This window comes from Trichoderma evansii (genome assembly GCF_050947405.1).
Source record: "Trichoderma evansii strain SZMC 28006 chromosome Unknown GGI43scaffold_11, whole genome shotgun sequence".
Lineage (NCBI taxonomy): Eukaryota > Fungi > Ascomycota > Sordariomycetes > Hypocreales > Hypocreaceae > Trichoderma > Trichoderma evansii.
The window spans coordinates 531,379-548,797 of record NW_028145195.1 but is presented as its reverse complement, the minus strand read 5'-3'; the positions used below and the strand labels follow the sequence as shown (position 1 = coordinate 548,797).

At 48.0% G+C, this 17,419-nt stretch overlaps 7 protein-coding genes and 1 non-coding gene across 8 annotated transcripts; 5 read left to right on the top strand and 3 right to left on the bottom strand.

The window, feature by feature from the left end:
• Positions 1–1,842: 1,842 nt before the first annotated feature.
• On the top strand, positions 1,843–3,579 carry GGI43DRAFT_56569 (copper acquisition factor BIM1-like domain-containing protein). The gene is made up of 3 exons (XM_083210027.1): positions 1,843–2,563; positions 2,637–2,684; positions 2,766–3,579. Exons 1-3 carry the CDS (start codon positions 2,425–2,427, stop codon positions 3,374–3,376), a joined length of 798 nt encoding a protein of 265 aa, XP_083060185.1. The 5' UTR covers positions 1,843–2,424; the 3' UTR covers positions 3,377–3,579.
• On the bottom strand, positions 3,580–6,317 carry GGI43DRAFT_56554 (WD40-repeat-containing domain protein). The gene is made up of 3 exons (XM_083210026.1): positions 6,185–6,317; positions 4,623–6,108; positions 3,580–4,561 (listed from the first exon to the last, which is right to left on the bottom strand). The coding sequence occupies exons 1-3, from the start codon at positions 6,230–6,232 to the stop codon at positions 3,783–3,785; spliced, it is 2,313 nt and encodes a 770-aa protein (XP_083060184.1). The 5' UTR covers positions 6,233–6,317; the 3' UTR covers positions 3,580–3,782.
• Positions 6,318–7,520: 1,203 nt separating this feature from the next.
• GGI43DRAFT_56513 (WD40-repeat-containing domain protein) lies at positions 7,521–9,364 on the top strand. The gene is made up of 4 exons (XM_083210025.1): positions 7,521–7,885; positions 7,961–8,000; positions 8,071–8,166; positions 8,241–9,364. The coding sequence occupies exons 1-4, from the start codon at positions 7,759–7,761 to the stop codon at positions 9,016–9,018; spliced, it is 1,041 nt and encodes a 346-aa protein (XP_083060183.1). The 5' UTR covers positions 7,521–7,758; the 3' UTR covers positions 9,019–9,364.
• A 644-nt stretch (positions 9,365–10,008) lies between these two features.
• On the top strand, positions 10,009–12,591 carry GGI43DRAFT_56450 (phenylalanine--tRNA ligase subunit alpha). The gene is made up of 11 exons (XM_083210024.1): positions 10,009–10,524; positions 10,594–10,825; positions 10,889–10,970; positions 11,052–11,118; positions 11,210–11,430; positions 11,490–11,612; positions 11,670–11,719; positions 11,788–11,869; positions 11,934–11,951; positions 12,006–12,075; positions 12,139–12,591. The coding sequence occupies exons 1-11, from the start codon at positions 10,132–10,134 to the stop codon at positions 12,340–12,342; spliced, it is 1,542 nt and encodes a 513-aa protein (XP_083060182.1). The 5' UTR covers positions 10,009–10,131; the 3' UTR covers positions 12,343–12,591.
• A 248-nt stretch (positions 12,592–12,839) lies between these two features.
• On the bottom strand, positions 12,840–13,412 carry GGI43DRAFT_384256 (uncharacterized protein; the record flags this gene model as incomplete). The annotated part of the gene is made up of 1 exon (XM_083203490.1): positions 12,840–13,412. The coding sequence occupies one exon, from the start codon at positions 13,410–13,412 to the stop codon at positions 12,840–12,842; it is 573 nt and encodes a 190-aa protein (XP_083060181.1).
• Positions 13,413–14,597: 1,185 nt separating this feature from the next.
• On the top strand, positions 14,598–15,401 carry GGI43DRAFT_56445 (uncharacterized protein). Its single transcript, XM_083210023.1, has 2 exons — positions 14,598–14,825; positions 14,893–15,401. The coding sequence occupies exons 1-2, from the start codon at positions 14,755–14,757 to the stop codon at positions 15,203–15,205; spliced, it is 384 nt and encodes a 127-aa protein (XP_083060180.1). The 5' UTR covers positions 14,598–14,754; the 3' UTR covers positions 15,206–15,401.
• Positions 15,402–15,438: 37 nt separating this feature from the next.
• GGI43DRAFT_t119 lies at positions 15,439–15,523 on the bottom strand. Its single transcript has one exon. It is a non-coding gene; the product is annotated as a tRNA-His (tRNA).
• Positions 15,524–15,597: 74 nt separating this feature from the next.
• GGI43DRAFT_427801 (uncharacterized protein) lies at positions 15,598–17,211 on the top strand (the record flags this gene model as incomplete). The annotated part of the gene is made up of 4 exons (XM_083208880.1): positions 15,598–15,895; positions 16,238–16,316; positions 16,399–16,573; positions 16,831–17,211. 4 exons carry the CDS (start codon positions 15,598–15,600, stop codon positions 17,074–17,076), a joined length of 798 nt encoding a protein of 265 aa, XP_083060179.1. The 3' UTR covers positions 17,077–17,211.
• Between the last annotated feature and the right edge of the window lie 208 nt (positions 17,212–17,419).

The following is a 17,419-nucleotide window of genomic DNA, read 5'->3' as shown; positions in this document are numbered from 1 at the left end:
CCATCTATCTTCGATGTTCGCGCATCAACATCTGAGTACATGTATGAAAGCTTTGCCTCTCTCCAGCTACACCTAGAACATAACAGGCTTTACTGACTGACAATAGTTTCATGGGTTCTCGCGATTTGATACTCTATTTTTGCACAACCAGTCTTACAAAGCGATACGTATCGGGATAATCGTCTGATGAGCTCCATAGAGCTGTCGTCGCTTAATAGAGAACTCCAGGCAGGTAGGTGGTAATTCTGGTTCCACTTGCGTCTGTCAGCTCCCCTAGCTAACCGCCTTTCTTACGGATAGGATAGAGAGCGGCTAGCAAATCGCACATCGGCCGATCGGGTGCTCCTCTTCTATAAAGACCGCGCCTGTAAGAGCTAGGGGATTAAAATGCCTGTCCGCGGCTTCGGTCCCTTTTTGCCGCAATTACCGCTATTATGCCTGAATAGAACTTCGTCTTCCCCAGGGCTGTTCTCCTGTTTACAGGTCAAAAAGTGATGTTGAGACGGCAAGGTCTGGCCACTGTGAACAGATGCGGCAATATGTATACTAGAAAAAGCTCGTGTTGAAAGAAACTAGAATCATCACCATAGCATCGTGCCATCACATCAATTTCAATGTGCATATGCGCCGTGCTCTGCTAGACATCACCAACCGTCACAGAGAATCACCCTCGTCACTGCCAGTCTCCCGCGTCTTCAACGGAAGCACATACCGCGCCATTTCCCAGACAGGCAACGAAATATCGATCCACAGCTGCAGCTGCTCGTCCAAAGCTCGTCAACCTCGTTCGCTGCGATTGGGCCATCTCTGAGGCGCCCTTGCATACTTCATCTAGAATCTAACGAGTGCCTCTGGCGCATGGCCCCATCCAGCTGGCGATTGGCTGGGGATGTTCGCTCCGCAGAGTCCGCCTGCGAACTGACAGGGTTGTGGGCGCTTAATTCATAGGCATGTGGGCCAACCAGAGTCGCTGGTTTCTCACATCAGCATTGTGACGCCTCAGAAGGCGCCACGGAAACTTCATTGGCCTTGCCGGCAGCGCTGGATCCCTTTCCGTCTTGGCGTGCCGGCTCCCGCCTTGGAAGAGGGGAGAGGAGAGAAGTTGGGAAGAGGGTGATGTGAGTCGTCTGCAGGTAGCTCTGTGCCGTTTCAGAGACTGGAATGTACATTTGTGCTACCATCCTTTGAAGATAGCCCATCAGCAAGATACGAGTGAGTTGTATCAAGGTAAACTCGGCATTACAAATATTACATCCGCTGTGGCTTCGGTGGTATTGACTTTGGCAGCTCTAGAAGCTTTGAATAAGCAGTGGCGTTTGATGGAAAGCGTGCCAACGACACGAGGCATCGGCCGAGTCCGGAAAAGCCAAAATCAACTCTGTTCTAATGATGCTACTAGTATTGCTAGTCTAGTGATTTCGCTACGACAGCCAGCAAGCAGAGAGTTAGGAAAGCATTGTCCTCGCTCTGGTCCACGGTTCTACAGCTTGTACGAGCGTCCGTCCTAGCTTCGTACGAGCGTCCGTCCTAGCTTCGTGCGAGCGTCCAACCGCCTGTCGCCGCCCGTCTCTCGCTGTGGAACGACACCAGTAAGTGGCCCGAGTTAGTAGGAAATATTTACAAGGGCCAACGCCTGCAGCTACGGGTTCATCTTCCCTGATTGGGTCAGTGAGCGCCAAGCGGTGCTCGAATCACAGCGGGGAAGCCACTGGACACAAGACAGGTTCTCCATCGTCTGTCCACTCAGCGGCGGCGTCTTTCTCGCCTGTCCCCAGCTCTGGCCTAGCCTGGCCTGGTCCCCGTCTCGGGGTGGCGTCTATCCTTTTTCAGGGAAGGGCGGGAAACAAGGCGAGGGCAGTTGGGCGGCTGCGATGCAATGGCGGCTTTTTTCTCTCTCGTGCTGCGCGGCACACACCACTAGACGGATGGACCAGGGCGGGCCTTGCCTCTCTTTTCGGCCCCCAGATGACCATTCTTAAGACTGGCGGTTGCGCACGCTTCTTCTTTTTCCAACTCTTTCTGTTTCTCTGGTTCTCGCCGACGACGCAATCGCTGTGACTTGTAGGCTCCTTGGTCTACTGGTAATAAGACCTGGGCATCCAGCAGCGAGATACTTATTGAAGAAAGAGACTGAGAAAAAGAAAAAGGCTGGGCCTTTTGGACATTCGCCCCACACGACGTATGAGAGTGAGACTGCTACAGTCGAAGAAAAAAATATTCCAAATCGACATTGGAATCAGCTGTATAGCCGATCTGCGAGACTTTCTACACGTACATCTCGACATACTCCCGATAGTTTATTGTCGAAGCACTAGCGAAGAAGAGGAGGCTTAAACTCTGAGACATAGCGGTCTACTACCGACCTATGTTAATTCATACGACAGAGAGCTACTCACATACACATACACACACAACACCAACAACATGCGGCTGTCACTACTTCTCTCTCTCGCCTTGGCGGCTCTCATCGAAGCCCACAGCGTCCTAGTATACCCAGGAACGCGAGGCAACAACCTCATCACCAACGACACCTTTCCCTACGGCATGCAGTGGATGTATCCATGTAAGCAGCATCTCGGCCCTGGACAGACCAGATTCACAAATATCAAGCAAAACAAAGACTAACATATCATCAGGCGGCGGCTTGGGAACCACAAACAACCGCACATACTGGCCCACCACCGGCGGCGCCGTCTCCTTCCAGCCAGGCTGGTTCCGCGGCCATCTCCAGGCCCAGCTCCAGATCAATCTCGGATACGGCACCGACGGTCCCGACGGCGGCCCGCCAAACATGTCCAACATCATGCTCAAGCCTTTTATGCTTCTGGGACCCTCGAACAATCCTTATCCGGGAACTGTGTGCCTGCCTCAGGTGCCGCTTCCTGTTGGTGCGACTGTTAAAGCTGGCGACAAGGCGACGATTCAGGTTGTTGAGCTGGCTCAGCACGGTGCGGCTCTGTACTCTGTAAGTTTACAGCCTTATATGACTTTATTCTCAGTTTATAAACGTTTAAAGAAAAGCCTGAGTACTGATACAATAAAAATAGTGTGTCGACATCATCTTCGCCGAACCCGGCGACCCCCGCATCCCCATCGTCAACGAGACAAACTGCTTCAACTCGACGCAATTCGGCTTCGCCCAGATCTACACCGTCACCACAAAGAACCCCGTTCTCGATGTCGTCGCCTCGACAACCACTTCAGCTGCGTCGCTGCTCAGAAACGGCTGGGCGGGATGGCTGCCGCTGGCTGTTGGAGCGATAGTGGTGGCCCTGTGGTAATGATCGATAAAACTACAGCGTTTGGCGTGGATTATCGCAAGATGAGGAACGCCTCTTTTCATTTTCATTTTTACGGCCTTTTTTGGTTTGCATAATTCATATACCCCTGGATTCTCGCTCTGTTGACGAGGGTTGGTGCCATTTCTTCTTAATTTCTTGTCATCTCTCGGTCTCATGGCGTGGGAACAGGACAGTGGCGTTACTGGTGTTTTTAAAGAAAATTCGGAGGAAGAAGCCATCTTTCACTCATGTATATATATATATATCTTCATTACTGCTACTTTGATTGCATAGATCGAGCAAGTAGACTCTTAATCAACGAATCATGTGTAAATATATGTGCAGCGCAACGTGATTTATCCTCACGCTGCCAACTCTTGTGTTTATTATGCTTGGATGCCTCGAATCATAATCGATTTCGTTATCGTGCTTCATGTCTATTCATACCCTTTTGTCTTCCCTTGTCCTTTATATATGTCCACCTTTGGTATCGCTCCACGCCTATCGCGGAATGACCTTCAAACACTCGCTAGCGACTCCCTTGATTCTGTCTTCTGAGCTCTTGGTCGTCGCACCTTCTACCCAGGCTGCTACACCCAGGCTCTTGGCATCGTCCTTGGATGTTGACAAGATAGTGCCAAGCGCCACCAAAGCACGATACAGCACTTCGGAATCCGTCTGGTCATTAAGGATTACCCCAAGCACAGCAACCAGCCGTCGTCGCTGTTCAGGACTCAGCAGCTTCTCCTTGTTGACAAGGACAGAGTAGTTGACAGCCACGGTCGTCACCGCAACCAGCACATTTCGATTGAATTTGCCAATCGGCTCTCCACCCTTAATGCCGACAATGCGCTCCAGGAATGAAATAGCCTTATCAGCATGAGATTTCGCAAGGCTGCGGCCATCGGCTGAGCCAAATAGATTGGCAATTGTTCGAGCGCCCATCATGGCCGCATTGTCGTTGGGAGGGAAATCATCAGGAACTGCCGATGCTGTGGCAATATCTATAAGAGTCTCGTTTTCTGGGTCCTTAAATTGTGCTGCAATAGGGAATCTAGCCACACAGCGTAATAGATCCAGGCCGGCCAATCGATCAGTGTATGGCCACTCGGTAACAACCTTGAGAATTACGTTTAATGTTGGAAGTGAGATGGGCTTTGATGAATCCAGTGCTTCCTTAACCGAGTGCAGGACACTCTCCTCTCCAGGATTAAGAGCCACGTCTTTTCGGCCAGACGACACCATAGTCTTGTTAACGTTGCCGATTTTATTCAGGATGGCTATTAAAATTGTTAAAATTTCTCTTATATTCGTGATTATAGGAGGTTAATCAAGACTTACCTTCGTACTTTGCTGCAGATATACTGAGATACTCCTTTTGCGGTAGTACCTTTGCAGCTTGTGATTCTCCTGGTCGGTAGCGCGACTCCGTTCCATAAGGATCAGGCCCACTGGAGGGCTCAGGCTGGCCAAGGGTGGCTCCTTTGGTGTTTTCGGTAATGAAGTTAGCAACGTTGTCAAGGTAGGTTAGAGGCAGCTCATTGTCGTTAAGGAACTTGGTAGCTCTCTCGTAAGGGTTCTCAGATAGGTCATAAGGGAGCTTAAGCGCCGGCTTTCCATCTTCAATATCAACGTCGAATACGTAGTCGTATGACTTTCCGTTGTACTCGACTTTCTTGCCTGTGCTGCCAACTGCATCCACCACTGTGCCAACGTTAATCCATTGCTGCTGGGCCATGGACCATGTATGCGCTGTGACGTTGCCGTTGCTCTCTTTAATCATCTGCACTTGACCCTCCTTGGTTCCTGCCTTGGAGGTTAAGAACTCAGGGCCAGGCAGCTTCTCTTTGTTGATGCCACCCACCTGTTGCTGGGGAATGGCCGATGCTTTAACAGAGTCGTGGAACTCCTTGAGAGTGGCCTCATCAGCTGTGGCTTCTGGACGCCGGGTGAAGATGCGTGCAATGCCATCGCTCGCTCCAGTGATGATGTCTCCAGTCTCTTGGTTGACAGCGACCGTCCAGACAGTTATCGCAGGGTGAGTAATGGTCTGAACGCATTCAGTTCCTCTCCATATCCTCACGGTTCGGTCCTCTCCAGTGCTGACGAGCTCGCCAGAAGGCAGGCTTGCGAGACCGTATACAAAACTCTCATGGCCATGCAGCTCGCTAATCTGCTGACCGTTAAGCTTCCATAGCCGCAAAGTGCCGTCGTTGCTTGCGCTGGCGATGTCTGCGCCGCTAGGATGGCCCTTGGGGACCTTGCACAGAGCTCGAACAACATCAGGGGTATATATAGTAGCGACAGGCATGGCTTCGCCGCCCGTTGATTGTCTGAGATCAAAGACTCGAATACTCTTATCGGCGCATCCCGTCACGACCGTCGTCTCATCAAATGCAACGACGCTCCAAACCGTCATGCCTTCGTGGCCACCCAGCTGGAGTTCAGTCTCCCATTTGCTCAGGTTCCACACACGGGCCTGACCATCCCAGCCTCCTGAAACGAGGTATGTTCCTTTGGGAGAGACATCAAGTGTACAGACGTTGTTAGCATGTCCAATGAGGAGCCTTTCAGCATTGTCAGTTTGTACCGAGTTGGGCGACTTGACTTCGATGATGGTGTCTTTGCCGCCAGATACGACAAGGCCGTCCGGGTGGTCTTGATTGGGTGGGAAGAAAGTCAAAGTGTTGACATATTCGGAGCCTCGGCTGACGAGAGTGCCTTCAAAGTTCGGGGGATTTGTCGATGTTCGCTTCCATATTCTGACGGTGCAGTCTCGAGAGGCAGAGAGGGCAAAGTCGGGAGAAGGGAAGCTGACGGCACGCACCTAGAGCAGCGGAAGAGAGTTAGTAAACGTAATATTTGGATGGTAATGAATATCATAGGGGTATAGAGTGTCGTACATCAGCCTCGTGGCCAAGAAGCTGCGCTGAAAGCTTGAATTCAGCCATGCTTTGGGCGCGATTCGTTGTCTGGTGGGGAGCCGATGACGATGATGCCACTGATGAGTAAGAGAGCAAGAGAGAGAACAATCAAAGCAGAAGAGAGTAAAGAGAGAAACAAGGCCGTTGGTGTAAAGTGGCCTAAAGTCCCTAGAGTGAAGCAAGGCTGAATTGCTTTGTCATGCGATTGGGCGTGTTGGGAGAGAGGAGAGAGAGTTGGATGGATGATGATGGAAGCTCATCAACGGCCTGGAGTACGTACTTGCCGCTGGTGACTGCTGCGAACCCCACTAGAAGTTGCGCCTCTGCGGGTATTTTAGCGGGCAGCGCTCCAGTTGGTTTTAGGGGATTTAGAGGGCAGCGCTTTAGTAATCAGCGAGCAATGGAAGATGTGGCTTGTGCGCTAGAACGTGTCCAGACGACATATTAGAGAGTCATTCATGGGTTTAGTAGCAGTAGTAGCAAAAATAGAGATTTGATTTTGATTTTTCTGAGGCTTAAAGATTACCGGATACGAGAAAATTAAATTATAATATACCTACCTATTCTCCAGCTCGTATTTTCTCAAAGCATAAACACAGCGTGCCGAAGTAATAAACGTTCAATAGTTGAGAATACAGTTAAAGAGACCCGTCACCGCCACATGAGCTCTATCTACCCCTCCTTTGGTGGCTGGTGTCTCCAATTTCCACCCGCAGGATGAAACAGGGGATGGCCTAGCACTCTACAGCGCTCCAGTGACCTGCTGCCAACGCTCGACAGCCACTGAAAGCTAAGCGGCCGCCCCGCCTTGTCCGCATCCCCAGCAACTAACGTGGAAACATCTTGCAACTCTGAATCTTGTCTTTTTCTGGTCCTCAAACCTTCTTATCAAAGGGGCTTGCGACGACTCTCTCTCCCTCTCCCGTTCCTCTCCTCTCTCTCCTCTCTTCTTGTCCTCTGTTTCCGTCACCGCCTCCTCCACCGCTAGAATTCAAGCAGGCACCATCGCGTTGGGCGCACCTGTCACGTTTAACGAAGCGAACGAATCCTGCTGCGAGAAGCTCCTTCCCTTGCATGAAACAGACCAGACTAGAATCCGAATTCGATCCGACCTTTTTCTTTGATTTCAATACACTCTCGAACGAACGGCACAGTTCAAAAGACTCGACCCTGCTTTCTCTACCGATCGAATATAATAAATAATACCTCCGGGTGACCTTGACGAAGCTTTACGAATTTTCTTGTCTTCTTTCTCCTTCCTTGTGAAGTTCGACCGCGAAACTCTACTTTCGCCAAGCCCCTCGTCTTTCCGAATTATAGAGCTCGAGAGCTTGTTCTGCTCGCTCTTTCCATATCCAGTCGCCAAGCTTGAAACACTTAATACGGTCCTTTTTATTTTCCGGCTCTGCTCTGACCGCCGAACTCGCTTTCCTTCCAAACTCTCTCCTCTGGAAGAATCTCTCACGACTCCATAACCTCCTATTCCTGCTCTTGAAGGAATATTTTCGCCCAATTTCTAGCCAATTCACGCGATTTTCTCGTCAATCATCACCATGGCTGCGGAAAACCCCCGTCAATACGTGCCATTGACGTGCCATGGTCACTCGCGACCAGTTCCCCACATCAGCTTCTCGCTGCTCGAAAAAGAGGAAACCTACTACATGATCTCCGCTTGCAAGGGTACGTGCATATCTTCTGGCGATCCAGCGAGAAACGGCGACTCTTGATTTGATTTGTGCTGACTTTGACATGCAGATGGCAATCCCATGCTCCGCGATGGTGTCACAGGCGACTGGTAAGTACATCCCTCTTCTTGTTGTGCCACGCTGTCAAAGACGGGACTCGTGCTAATTTTGTGTTACCAGGATTGGCACTTTCATTGGGCACAAGGGTGCTGTTTGGCAGGCTAGATTGAGCCCGGATGCTTCCAATGCCGCCACCGCGTCTGCTGACTTTACTGCGTAAGTTGTCTCATCTGCCCATGGGGCATCTTGTTTGAAAATAATATGCACGTTTTCTAACAAGAAACATGTAGCAAAATCTGGGACACTCATACCGGCGAGCTCTTGTTCTCGTTGCAGCATGACCACATTGTCCGTGCCGTTGCGTATCCGCCTGACAATTCGGATCTCGTGGCCACTGGCGGCATGGAAAAGAAGCTGCGCGTCTTTGACCTCTCTGAGGTCGCCGGCTCCAACCCTGGTAGCCCAATTACCATCCCTGCTTCGGCTGGTTTTGAAATTGGCGAGGGTGTTCACCAGGGCTCCATCAAATTCATCTGCTGGACTAATGATCCAAATGTTCTCGTCACTGCCTCTGACAAGACCATTCGCTGGTTTGATCTTCCAAGCCGCTCTGTCATTCATCAGGAGGTGCTGGACGGTGAAATTCGCTCTTGCGAAATGGTCTCTGTATCACCCGAGTACGCTTCTGAGACTGACATTGGCGGAGGACTACCTGTTCTCGCTGTTTCTGCTGGCAAGACTGCCTACTTCTGGGGCGGCAGACGTGCTTTTGAAAATCTGAAGCGCATTGTCCTTCCCTACACCATTGCCAGTGTGGCTCTTGATGTCAAAGGCCGCAAGCTCGTTGTTGGAGAAGAGCCTGGCACGTGGGTCAAGGTGATTAGCTATGATGATGAGGTGGAACTTGACGTTCACAAGGGGCACCACGGCCCGGTCTGGTCAATTGCCTTTTCGCCCGATGGAAAGCTCTACGCCACGGGTTCTGAAGACGGAACCATCAAGATGTGGAAGAACTGCGAGGGATTCTACGGACTGTGGCGAGGCGGCAACGAGCGAACTGCGGAGTAGAGAGACGCAGAGCGTAGCTTCACCGCGTCATCAGAAGCCGCGAGGTCTGCGAGCCGTCGCAGCTTCACGCCAATGAGCTCAATGGGATCTGAGGATGTGTCCTTTTCGGCTCCATCATCTGAAAAGTCCAACCCCAAGAAGAGATCCTATTCCTATGGTGATACCAAGGATACCCCCACCATCGCCAGGGAGAGACCTTTTGCCAAGGGCAAATCTTTGGGCCTAACCAGCAACAGCACCTTCATCTTTGGCTCTGGCATTGACCCAGAACGTCCTTTTACTTTTCTGCCCAAAGACAGATGTTGAACAAAGGTCGCTTCGGGGTACAAATTTTGGACGGATACGGCAACAAAAAAAACGGGAGAGAAAATGGGGAGAAAATCATACTGCCGTCGACACACAAATGTCGTGATGCCACCGCTGCTTGCTATACATAGTAGTATCTTGCTGCTATGACAAGTGTTTTTGCTTCCTCGGAAGGCAGGTGGATATATAGTGCTTAGACATGGAGATTCATTTGAGCTGCAACTAATTTGTCAGTGCGATATCAAGCCAAATGAAGGAGATACAAAAAAATATAAAAAGCGATTTTGGTAATTACTGATGCATTGTGCCATGATGTGTTGTACTATTTCGCACCGAATGGAGAAAATCAAGAATAAATCGTAATACACCACCACAACTTCAATTCAATGGCTGGTAAATACCAAATACCAAAGAAAAGAAGAATGAAGTCAGACAGCCCAGCTCCTATGATTGATTTTTTCCTTTTCCTTTATTTATTTTTCATTTTATTGAATATTAAAGCAATTTTTTACATCCTTCCTGTTCAATTCCTTGTTTCTCGGCTTCTCAAGCTACCCTATTTCGACTCTTCTACGGAGTAATCTGCTGGGATTTTGGTGGAGGTACGTACCCTGCCCTCCGCAAATCGCCCTGGCGGCTCGGAAGAATATTGTTGCAGCGCTATCCGCGATTCTGCCCCTCCCCCTCCATTTGATAACCAAAAGTTGAGTCACCTTTTTGAGAGCGACCCGATATCGAAGCCGAAAATACAAAAAAAAGAAGCGCTGCGCCAAAACACAAACGTCACCAGCGCCTCCAAAAGTCATCATGGCTCCCGTATCCGCTGATTCCACCGGCGATATCGCCCTGGAGATTCTCCAGGCGCTGGCCAAATCCGACCAGATTCTCTCGACCGAGGCCTTCCCCAATGTGCCTTTCGACACTGCCAAGGCTGCTCTGGACCGTCTCTCTTCGCGGTCTATGGTTGTCTATGAGCAGATTGAGCGACAAGAGGCGATTCTTGAGGCTGAGGCCGAGGAGATTGTTCAGCATGGAAGCCACGAGGCTCGAGTTTTCGAAGCGGTGCACAAGGCTCTTGGTGGCCTCTCTATTTCCGATCTGGAGACCACAATCGGCGACAAGAATGTGACCAAGGTTGGCCAGGGCAAGGCCTTTAGAGAGAAATGGATCAAGAAGGAGGACAACAAGCTGGTTGCGCTGGTTAGTTTGGTCTTGGAAAGAGGATCTTGAAAGAGGGAAGTGGTTATATGATCTAACTCCTCTGCTTAGGTCGACACGATCGAGGACGTAACACGAGCTCAGCTTCAGTTCATCAAGGAGACAAAATCACACGATGCCAAGATCATTGCCGATCTGAAGAAGCGAAAGCTGCTCAACACCCAGAAGGTCATTTCCTTCAAGATTTCCAAGGGACCCAAGTTTGCGCTGGAGATTGTCAAGGAGGAAACTGACTTGACGGCCGATATGCTGGCGTCTGGATCATGGAAGTCGGCAAACTTCAGTTAGTAGCCCAGCGAGAGGTAATCTTTTGGTTTCGAAGGCTTGCTAACAGTGGGAAATTCAGAGCCCTACAACTTCAAGGCTTTGGGCGCCAACCAAGTTTCTGGAGCTCTCCACCCCCTCAACAAGATGCGACACGAATTCCGGTTAGTCGACTTTGCTGCTTAATGGCAATCCTAAGAGATCTGAATTTTGAATTGGGGTACTAATATTCTATGCTTGGATAGACAAATCTTCTTCGAGACTGGCTTCACTGAGATGCCTACCAACCAGTACATCGAGACCGGCTTCTGGGTATGTATCAATCTGCGAATTTCAACCTATGGAGACCTTCAATTTTACTATAGGCAGCATGGTTCACGAATGCTAATACGAGAATATATAGAACTTCGATGCTCTCTTCGTCCCACAGCAACACCCTGCTCGTGATCTGCAAGACACCTTCTACATCTCCGACCCCCAGGTTGCTGGCCGACCTGGTCCCGTCTCTGCGGACGACAGACAAAATTACGATGAGTACTTTGAGAACGTGAAGCAGGTGCACGAGAACGGAAAGTATGGCTCAATTGGTTACCGATACCCCTGGGCAGAGAAGGAGTCATTAAGGTATGTATTCGTGGAAAAAGATGTTATAAAATGGTTTACTTGAGGCTAACAAGCTATAGACTTGTCCTCCGCACTCACACAACCTCCGTCTCAGCTGCCATGCTGCATAAGCTGGCCGCTAAGAAGGGCCCCGATGGACGCGTTCCTCCTGCTCGCTACTTCTCCATCGACCGAGTTTTCAGGTAATTACACATATATTTAGGTCCATATGGCAAGAGCAGAAGCTTACCATGTCTTAGAAACGAGGCCGTTGACGCCACACATCTTTGCGAGTTCCACCAGGTCGAAGGTATGGCTACTCAAATATGAAATCATTCTATTTCAGAATATGAGCGGAAAAGCTAACAACTATACTAGGTGTTATTGCCGATTACGGCTTGACCCTCGGTGGTCTGATGGAATTCTTCGAGACTTTCTTCAAGAAGATGGGATTGACTGAGTGAGTATATATCAATCGCTTTATAAACCTCTATTCAAGTATCCATGCTAATAAAATCTTCTAGTCTCAAATTCAAGCCAGCGTAAGAAGATAGACTACAATTGCAGATATTACTCGCCACTAACACTAGAGATAGATACAACCCCTATACAGAGCCCAGTATGGAGCTTTTCAGCTACCACAAGGGCTTGAAGAAGCTTGTCGAGGTAAAAGATAGAATATTAACATTTAAGAGATACCTGATATGCTAACCGTGGATATTTAAATAGATTGGCAACAGTGGTATGTTCCGACCGGAAATGTTGGAGGCCATGGGACTGCCCAAGGACCTGAGAGTGTACGGTTTCGGTCTCAGCTTGGAGAGACCGACTATGATCAAATACGCCATTCAGAACATCCGTGAGCTGCTTGGTCACCAAGTAGACTTGAACTTCATCGAGAGAAACGCTGCCGTGCGACTGGACAAGGACTAGATGGGTGACGCATATAGAAAGAAATCGAATTGCACATAAAGAAAGGATGATCTTTTTATGAAGGGGAAAGAAGAAAAAAGAGAGATAAAAGTTTAAGACGAAAGAATCACCATGTCAAAAAATGAGGCGGCTGGTATTCGGCGTTCCCGATGCCTTGTCAGGATATCAGATCAGATGGCAGAAAAGGTGTAACGACACGGCTGGCTGCAGAATTGCACAGCCAAATCCCTATTTATCGCACTAGAATCCGAATCGCCAAAGAATAAAAGATAAAGAACAAAATACTAACCCTTGCGGCTACTATGCCCAGCGTGTCTCTTATTTGGCTGATGATTGATAGTACAGACTTGGTGATACAAGCTTTGGTGTAATAAGGCCTTGTAGAATATGGGTGTATATGCGTTTATTATTTCTATTGCACTTCTATTGACACAAATGAGTGTCATTATGGGCTTTACAAATCGCTCCCAAGGTATTAAACATGATGCTAACTACTCTTAGAAATGCAAAATCCTGGATATCTCCATGAATATCCTCCCCGCCGCCTCTGCTGGATCCAAATCCGTTATATCAAGCTCCAATTCATTTGACTTTCCCGAAGCCCGAATCTCATTTTTTTTTCTGATAGACTCGAATACCGCAAAGTCAACGGCATTGGTGTTCCGGAGACTTTCTCCAACAACGGAAAGGCTTCTGACCTTTTGCGGATTGCAGCGAAGGATGACGTGAATGAATGGCAATTCCATCTTGTCGGCGGCAATCTCGAATTCTTCGACAGGCAAAGTGCTGTTTATGCTCGCTGCGCCTCGGAAGTCGGAAAAGATCCATGAATGGCGCTTCGAGTCTTTGAGTGTATCGACTAGAAGATAGCGAAGATACAATAGTATCTCCTTTTCAACAGACGGGGATGATGATCTGAGATGGGCCCTATGGGGTAGGTCGTTTGGATTGACGCCTATTTTTAAGACCTGTGAGTCGTTTATGAGGTGGCTCAGCTCGTTGCATATTGTTGCGTTGAGGAAGCCTGGGCATCCGTGGATGTAGACACAAAAAGGGGTAATCTGCGACATTGTTTGTATTATTGGTGTATTCTTGCGAGATGAGAAGGCAATGGAGATATTTGGATATATGGATGTAGAAGCTATAGAAGTGGCAGAAGCAGTTGGTAGGATGGGTATAAATGCTTGAGGAGATGCTTGATGAGATGCTATGCTACAGCAATGAGACGCCAACGAAATCGATCCAATGATGTGCTGCGGCTATTTGGCGTTGATTTGATGCATAGGGATATGCAGAAATATCATTTGAGCTCCAATGAGGTATTTTAAAAGGTCATTGAATATTTTTTTAATAGAATATAGATGAGTGCAAGTCGTGGGATTTGGAAACGCTTTGCTCTTCACATAGGTATTTATATGCTGTGAAGCCAACAAAAAAACTTTGTTTTGCTGTTGTACTGTACTACACTAAGGATTTGATTGTTGGACAGTGGTTACACAAAAGAAAACTTCTTGGTAGCTTGTTCTGATTTATTTTCATCTCAGCTTGTCTTGGACCTTTGGCGGATGATCACGAATCATTGCGACTGCTCACGGAACTCTGTGTATCGTACGCAAAAGATAAGGAAAGGTTCAATTCATGTTCAGCAAGAAAAAATACCTAAATATTCACATTATACAGCTCCGTATGGGGATGTATCTGATTACTGGAGAATCTACTATTACATGAGTTGGGTCGGCCTCCTGAAGACTATCGCGAGCACTAATAGTAGGATGAAAGCGAAGCGAATGTATAGAAGGGGATGGCAGGAACCACCGAAATATAATTTTCTATTTCAAAATAGTAGTATAAACATTTTATAATCAATTCTCAAACGTAAATGCATTCGCGACATAAGAAAATATTACTTTTTTTTTTTTTTTTTTTTTTTTTTTTTTTGAAGCTGAATGTGAAGCCGTGGCGAGATTGGGATTCGCATCGCTGCATCAATAGTCCACCCGGGTTTAGCACATTGCCAGCATTTCAGTAGATCACCTAAATTTCAGTGCAGAGTATTATGTTGTTTGGCCTAAATTCAAGTAGGTAGCCACTTTATAGCACCTTATAGTGCTATAGTGCGCTATCGCTGTTTGAAATACAGTGCCTAAAATACAGTGCGTATAGGTAAGAACTGTACCTATTCTTTGACCTTACAGCGCTATGCCAAAAGAGTCTTGTGGCACTTGTAATTGAAAGGTGCCATCCTATGATTACATGCACAGTTTTATTTTTGCTTTGCTTTTCCTTCATCCTTGATCTCTATTTTAGCCGCAATATCACTTAGCTTTGTATTTCTCAACAAAGTACGAGTTCAATGCCTTTGACCAACCTTTGATCATTTCCGTTGGTCGGCCAGCCTTCAGTAGCCGTACCATGGCACCACGCAAGCGATCACGAATGACCTCGGGCCTAGAGGCAGTAGAGGAAGTAGAGGTAGTCATTCGGTATGGAATTCGTTGAGAATAATATACATTCGGTCACTGCTTTGAATATGTGCTGAAGCCACGTTAGGCGACACGAGGTGGAACAGCTGCCTGTGACGCCGGAAGACTCGCTCAATGCCGGCTCAGCATCTTCGGATGCACACTATATGAACTCTGCCTCAATTCGACCGGAGCTGTCATCTTTCAATATCAAGAACGGCCAATATCTGTACATTGCGGATATACCACCTGCTGTCAAAGACCTTTCTGCCCACAGAACAACAGTTTTCTCCCATTCAGCCACATCAACTGCTTCAGTCGCCTCGCCATTTCAAACTCTCCCAAGCCATAGCCTCCGCCAATATAGAAGAAAGATCTCCATCCATGTCACCAGAGCCTGAGCTAGAAATAATCCAAATACCAGCACTGCCAACCTTCGACTGTCAACTCGTTCCTGAAGATCTGACAAGCAGTTCGACAAAATGTTGAAATGCGTGCGGAGCAGCCTCCTGGGCTAGATGAGGCGTATGTACCTTCAAGCGCAGTGCGACAGCCGAGCGTAAAACTGTAAGCGAACATAAAATCAATTATGCAGAAGAGGAAGCAAAAAAATTAGACGGAATGCAAAAGGATGTGCCATTACGAGGAGTCGAACCTCGGTCTTCAGTGGATCGTAGTGATACCACAAACTGATGTCTTAACCGTTGGACCATAATAGCTAGCACCGATGAAAATATACCCGCTCTAGACGAGGTTACAAAGACAGACGGAGAGCTCGAACGAACCTGAGGCGATGGACCGCACTGCCTATCCAAACCAACCCGGCGCAGATGAATATAGGACTGAAAGGACTGAGGAAGACACAGGGCTTTTGATACGGTATAGGAAGATGCTCGAAATTATGCTTGGAAAACTCAATCAATCGGGGATTGAAGAACCAAATGACCGGCAAGCACTTATCGAAATCAATTTGAATAATGGCGAGCGAGGGAATGGCTACAAAACAGAGCGATTGCAATGGGACACAATACGATTGATCATCAAGGCCTGGCTAGACCTTTCATCGATAACTGATAGGGAGATTCTTTCCAGTAGAAATGCTTTATCAATGGCAAGCTATTATTTGCCTTTTGCAGCGTCAATTTGCCTTTGACAATTAGGCGTACCTGGCGCATGGCACAGTTATATATTCCATCAACGTCAAGGCAGACTCGAGTGGCCTCATATTCTACTGATGAGAACGGCTTTCCTATTCTTACTACGGAACTAAGGATCTGGCCAAAGACCTTGACCAAATGCTGCCAACGAATGTGTAAAGGGTTAGTAGAGATTCGTCTTCCTTATATCCATCTCTTGTATACCAAAGAGACCTTATCATGCCTTATATGTAGCGTATATATTTCTCTACTCCTACTAATTCGTTATTCCAACAGAGCTGGCCGGCACATTCCAGGAGAGCACCATCGCTACCGCGGGCGGCTTCTTCCTCGCCTCCAGTGGCGCCCTATATGGGTAAGTCGAATCAACCCTTGTGCCATTTTAATTCCACTTTAGCCGTTATTCTTTTACTAACCACAGTTTTCTGCTTTCATAGATGCAATGCCGGCACCATCAGTGGAATCATGGCCATGCCATCAATATGGTCCCGGAGGATTGATGAGCAAAATCCATACCCAAAGCATAACTCTAGAATGAGAAGAATAATTCACGATAAAATCACACGGAGTTTTCTGGAAGACACCGAACCCCTGCAAGGCACTACTAGAAGTGTATCTGACACAAGCTTTCATTACTTAGCGATTTCATATCGCCGCCTCCCAGGAGTCGTCCATTGTCTCCATCCTGTCTGCGAGCACCTTCTTCGGCGCCCTTGCTTCTCCTCTCTTCTCTGATATCTTTGGCCGTCGCCTCTTCTGGGAATACAGCGGGTACCGCATCGCTCTGGAAATCTGCTCCACCCCCGAGAGAATCCTGGCGTTTTGTGTCACCTGGGAGGATGATAAAGGCCAGCTTCGCGTGAATCAAGGATGCCGAGCCCAATTCAGCAGGGTTCTGGGCCCGTGGACTTGGAGAGTCTATGGAGAGCGTTTGGGATGAAGTGACATCATACGTTGGCAGTCTGGAGACAATCAGCAAGATGGCTCAGAACTGTGACGCATTTGTAGAGCTCATGAATGTCGTCAAAGAGCTCAAAGTATATGATGAAACTAAGAAGAGGGAGTTGAATGAATCAAATATTCTCGAGGAGAATGTGAATCTGAAGAGACCGTAAGAAGCGAGCACGTTTGAGATCTCTGCCATGCAAACGGGGCGAGCGGTGCGAGAATAAATAAGGACCGCAAAATAAAAGTACACATATAAATCGTGAATGTAGATACTATTTTATCAATTAAACAATATTTATTAGCGTTATTACGATGCGCAGAATAAAAATTGGGTGTCAATTGTTCGTAAACTCCCCGTCACAGTCATTTATGAATTGCTGGTAGACATCTTCTCGTACGGCGAATTTTGTAGAAAGGAATGCGCGTCACCTAAGGGCAAACCATATGGCTCCATGTTTGCTATCAGGGCATAATAGAGCCCGTCATCATGTGCAAGAGTGTATATGGCCT

Excerpts from the sequence above, each read along its gene's own strand:
- GGI43DRAFT_56513 (XM_083210025.1), top strand. The coding sequence starts at position 7,759 with ATGGCTGCGGAAAACCCCCGTCAATACGTGCCATTGACGTGCCATGGT. Across the intron at positions 7,886-7,960 it reads CATGATCTCCGCTTGCAAGG|ATGGCAATCCCATGCTCCGC; the intron begins GTACGTGCATAT and ends TTTGACATGCAG. Across the intron at positions 8,001-8,070 it reads GATGGTGTCACAGGCGACTG|GATTGGCACTTTCATTGGGC; the intron begins GTAAGTACATCC and ends TTGTGTTACCAG.
- GGI43DRAFT_56450 (XM_083210024.1), top strand. The coding sequence starts at position 10,132 with ATGGCTCCCGTATCCGCTGATTCCACCGGCGATATCGCCCTGGAGATT. Across the intron at positions 10,525-10,593 it reads ACAACAAGCTGGTTGCGCTG|GTCGACACGATCGAGGACGT; the intron begins GTTAGTTTGGTC and ends TCCTCTGCTTAG. Across the intron at positions 10,971-11,051 it reads AAGATGCGACACGAATTCCG|ACAAATCTTCTTCGAGACTG; the intron begins GTTAGTCGACTT and ends ATGCTTGGATAG.
- GGI43DRAFT_56569 (XM_083210027.1), top strand. The coding sequence starts at position 2,425 with ATGCGGCTGTCACTACTTCTCTCTCTCGCCTTGGCGGCTCTCATCGAA. Across the intron at positions 2,564-2,636 it reads CATGCAGTGGATGTATCCAT|GCGGCGGCTTGGGAACCACA; the intron begins GTAAGCAGCATC and ends ACATATCATCAG. Across the intron at positions 2,685-2,765 it reads CACATACTGGCCCACCACCG|ACGGTCCCGACGGCGGCCCG; the intron begins GCGGCGCCGTCT and ends GATACGGCACCG.
- GGI43DRAFT_56554 (XM_083210026.1), bottom strand. The coding sequence starts at position 6,232 with ATGGCTGAATTCAAGCTTTCAGCGCAGCTTCTTGGCCACGAGGCTGAT. Across the intron at positions 6,109-6,184 it reads TTCTTGGCCACGAGGCTGAT|GTGCGTGCCGTCAGCTTCCC; the intron begins GTACGACACTCT and ends CCGCTGCTCTAG. Across the intron at positions 4,562-4,622 it reads ATCTGCAGCAAAGTACGAAG|CCATCCTGAATAAAATCGGC; the intron begins GTAAGTCTTGAT and ends CAATTTTAATAG.
- GGI43DRAFT_56445 (XM_083210023.1), top strand. The coding sequence starts at position 14,755 with ATGGCACCACGCAAGCGATCACGAATGACCTCGGGCCTAGAGGCAGTA. Across the intron at positions 14,826-14,892 it reads GAAGTAGAGGTAGTCATTCG|GCGACACGAGGTGGAACAGC; the intron begins GTATGGAATTCG and ends AAGCCACGTTAG.